Source organism: Colobus angolensis, unplaced genomic scaffold (assembly GCF_000951035.1).
Source record: "Colobus angolensis palliatus isolate OR3802 unplaced genomic scaffold, Cang.pa_1.0 Scaffold110, whole genome shotgun sequence".
Lineage (NCBI taxonomy): Eukaryota > Metazoa > Chordata > Mammalia > Primates > Cercopithecidae > Colobus > Colobus angolensis.
In genome coordinates this window covers 897,294-899,811 of record NW_012112031.1, presented here as the reverse complement: position 1 = coordinate 899,811, position 2,518 = coordinate 897,294, and the positions used below count along the sequence as shown (strand labels likewise).

General features: G+C 53.9%; 1 protein-coding gene across 1 annotated transcript in view; it reads left to right on the top strand.

The window, feature by feature from the left end:
• The window catches only part of ABR (active BCR-related), a 197,813-nt gene that overhangs the window by 142,987 nt on the left and 52,308 nt on the right, over positions 1 to 2,518 (top strand). The window contains exon 9 of the mRNA XM_011956234.1: positions 1,599 to 1,721. Coding sequence (XP_011811624.1) covers positions 1,599 to 1,721 — 123 coding nt within the window. The remainder of the gene's footprint in view (positions 1 to 1,598; positions 1,722 to 2,518) is intronic.

The following is a 2,518-nucleotide window of genomic DNA, read 5'->3' as shown; positions in this document are numbered from 1 at the left end:
CTCCACAGTGGGTCTTTGAGCCCTTTGGATGTATCAGATTCTTTTTTTTTTTTTTTCTTTTTGAGATGGAATCTCGCTGTCACCCAGGCTGGAGTGCACTGGTGAGATTTTGGCTCACTGGAACTTTCACCTCCCGGGTTCAAGCGATTCTCCTGCCTCAGCCTCCCAAGTAACTGGGATTATAGGCGCCCGCCACCGCGCCCGGTAGTTTTTGCATTCTTAGTAGATATGGGGTTTCACCATGTTGGCCAGCCTGGTCTCGAACTCTTGACCTCAAACCATCCGCCCACCTTGGCCTCCCAAAGTGCTGGGATTTCAGGCGTGAGCCGCCGCGCCCGGCAGCATCAGATTCTTTTTAAGAACTGCATCCCGCTCTGTCGCTTGACTGCATGCAGATGTTTTTGGATATTTGGATGGTTTCTGATTCTTCGCTCTTAGCAGGCAAGTCGACAGTAGACAGCACTGCGCATGTGCCTCTCTGCAGTAGACCCCCTCCGAGGGATGGTCAGGGCAGAGTTAGTGTGCCCTTCACTGTCAGACTTACCTCTGAAAAAGCTGTGACCGACGGCATTCCCCCTGCAATGTGTGAGGGTGACGGTCCCCCACAGTGTCACGACACTGGCTGGGAACATTCATTACAATTTTGCCAGTCCAGTGGGTTAAAAAGAACAAAACGCTCTAGAGATGAATTGTCACTTAGGAGCTTGAGGATGGCCTCGCAAGCTGAGACTTGAAGCATAATCGCGGTTAATAAAAGGGAGGGGATCCTTTATGAAATAGACAGAAACTGGGAACACTGGGAAGCAGGCTCTGCCTACAGAGGATGAATGGCTGGTGAGGGAGGAAGGCTGAGCCGAGGGGGCCGGGTGGGTTGTCTGCGGGACAGGGGGGCTGGAACCGTGCTATGGGGGCCTGGGTGCCAGGCTAGTAGGCGGGGCTTCAGGCTGAAAGGTGTCTGAGGTTTTCCTAAGCAGGTGTCTCTGTTGTACCCAGAACTGAATGTGTGGAGGCAACAGAGTGACAGTCCAGAGAGGCTAATGCTGCTGTAATTTGTGTTATTTAGGGTTCCCAAGAGAAGGAGGCATAGCACCCCACCCAGGGCCACGTGGGGAGGCACCAGCTTTGAGCAGGAGGCAGCAGTGGAAGGAAAGTGTGGCCACAACTTTTCTGTGGAGAAACAGGGCAGGGCAGGGAAAGGGCTTGGCACTGGCTGGCTTCCGTTACATTGGCAGCCCTGGGCTAGAGGTCTCTAGTGACCTGGTCCCTGGCCCTGGGTGACGTGGGGCAGAGGAGATGCTGGCTTGGTGAGTGAGTGTCGGGTAGAGAAGGTAGTTGGGGACATGGGCTCTGGATCAGTGGGTGTGTGAATGAAAGCTGTGCTCACAGGGTGTCACTGACAGTCTTAGAAATTAGCGAGCCCTGCGGGGGAGCAGTTTCTTACCCGGGTACCCGCCTCTCCTGCCACAAGATGTCAAAACATCATGAAATATGGAAAATGTGAAGAGCACGATGAACACACAGCGGAGTGTCGTGCTTAGTGCTGCTCGTGAGAAAGGCCCGAGTGTGAGGGAAACGCTCTGTGTCCCCACCTCCTACAGAAAGCCAACAAAGGCCAGAGCCGGGCCATCGAGCGCCTGAAGAAGAAGATGTTTGAGAATGAGTTCCTGCTGCTGCTCAACTCCCCCACAATCCCGTTCAGGATCCACAATCGGAATGGAAAGGTCAGGAAGGGCGGGGGTGGGACCAAGACAGCCCCTTCCTTAGTCCAGAGCGGCCCAGTCTGTGGCTTCTGGCCCCCAACCTGTAGGAACCAGAAACTCGGGCCCCTCTTCCTAAGGAGGCTGCCGTGGCTCCAGCTGTTGACTCACTCTCCCCACTTGTGTGGAATGAGTGCCCTCTGCTGGCCGTCCCTGGCACGGCTGCTCCTGTCACCTTGGCTTTCCAGGAGGGAGCTCCCTCTTCACCCACACACCCCCAGCTGCCTCCTTCTCCAAGGTCAGCCGTGCCGGGATACGGAGGAGCTGTGGGCCGGGCAAGGTGGCTCACACCTGTAATCCCAGCACTTTGGGAGGCTGAGATGGGGTGGATCACCTGAGATCAGGATTTCGAGACCAGTCTGGCCAACATGGTGAAACCCCGTCTCTACTGAAATACAAAATTAGCCGGATGTGGTGGCTTGCACCTGTAATCCCAGCTACTCAAGAGGCTGAGACAGGAGAATTGCTTGAACCCGGGAGGCAGAGGTTGCCGTGAGCTGAGATTGCGCCGCTGCACTCCAGCCTGAGCAACAGAGTGAGACTCTGTCTAAAAAAAAAGAAGAAATATTGGTTTGGAAAGTTCAAACTGACAAGGTAAAGAGGAAATCAAAATTCAAAATGGTAACTGCAAACTGTTTAGAGCTGCCTGGAAATGAGTGTACTACATACCAGTACCCATGGATGCAGCCAAAGTGCTATTTAGAGGAACACGTATAGCCCTCAGTTCACATAACAACAGTGTTTAGAGGAACATGTAAAGC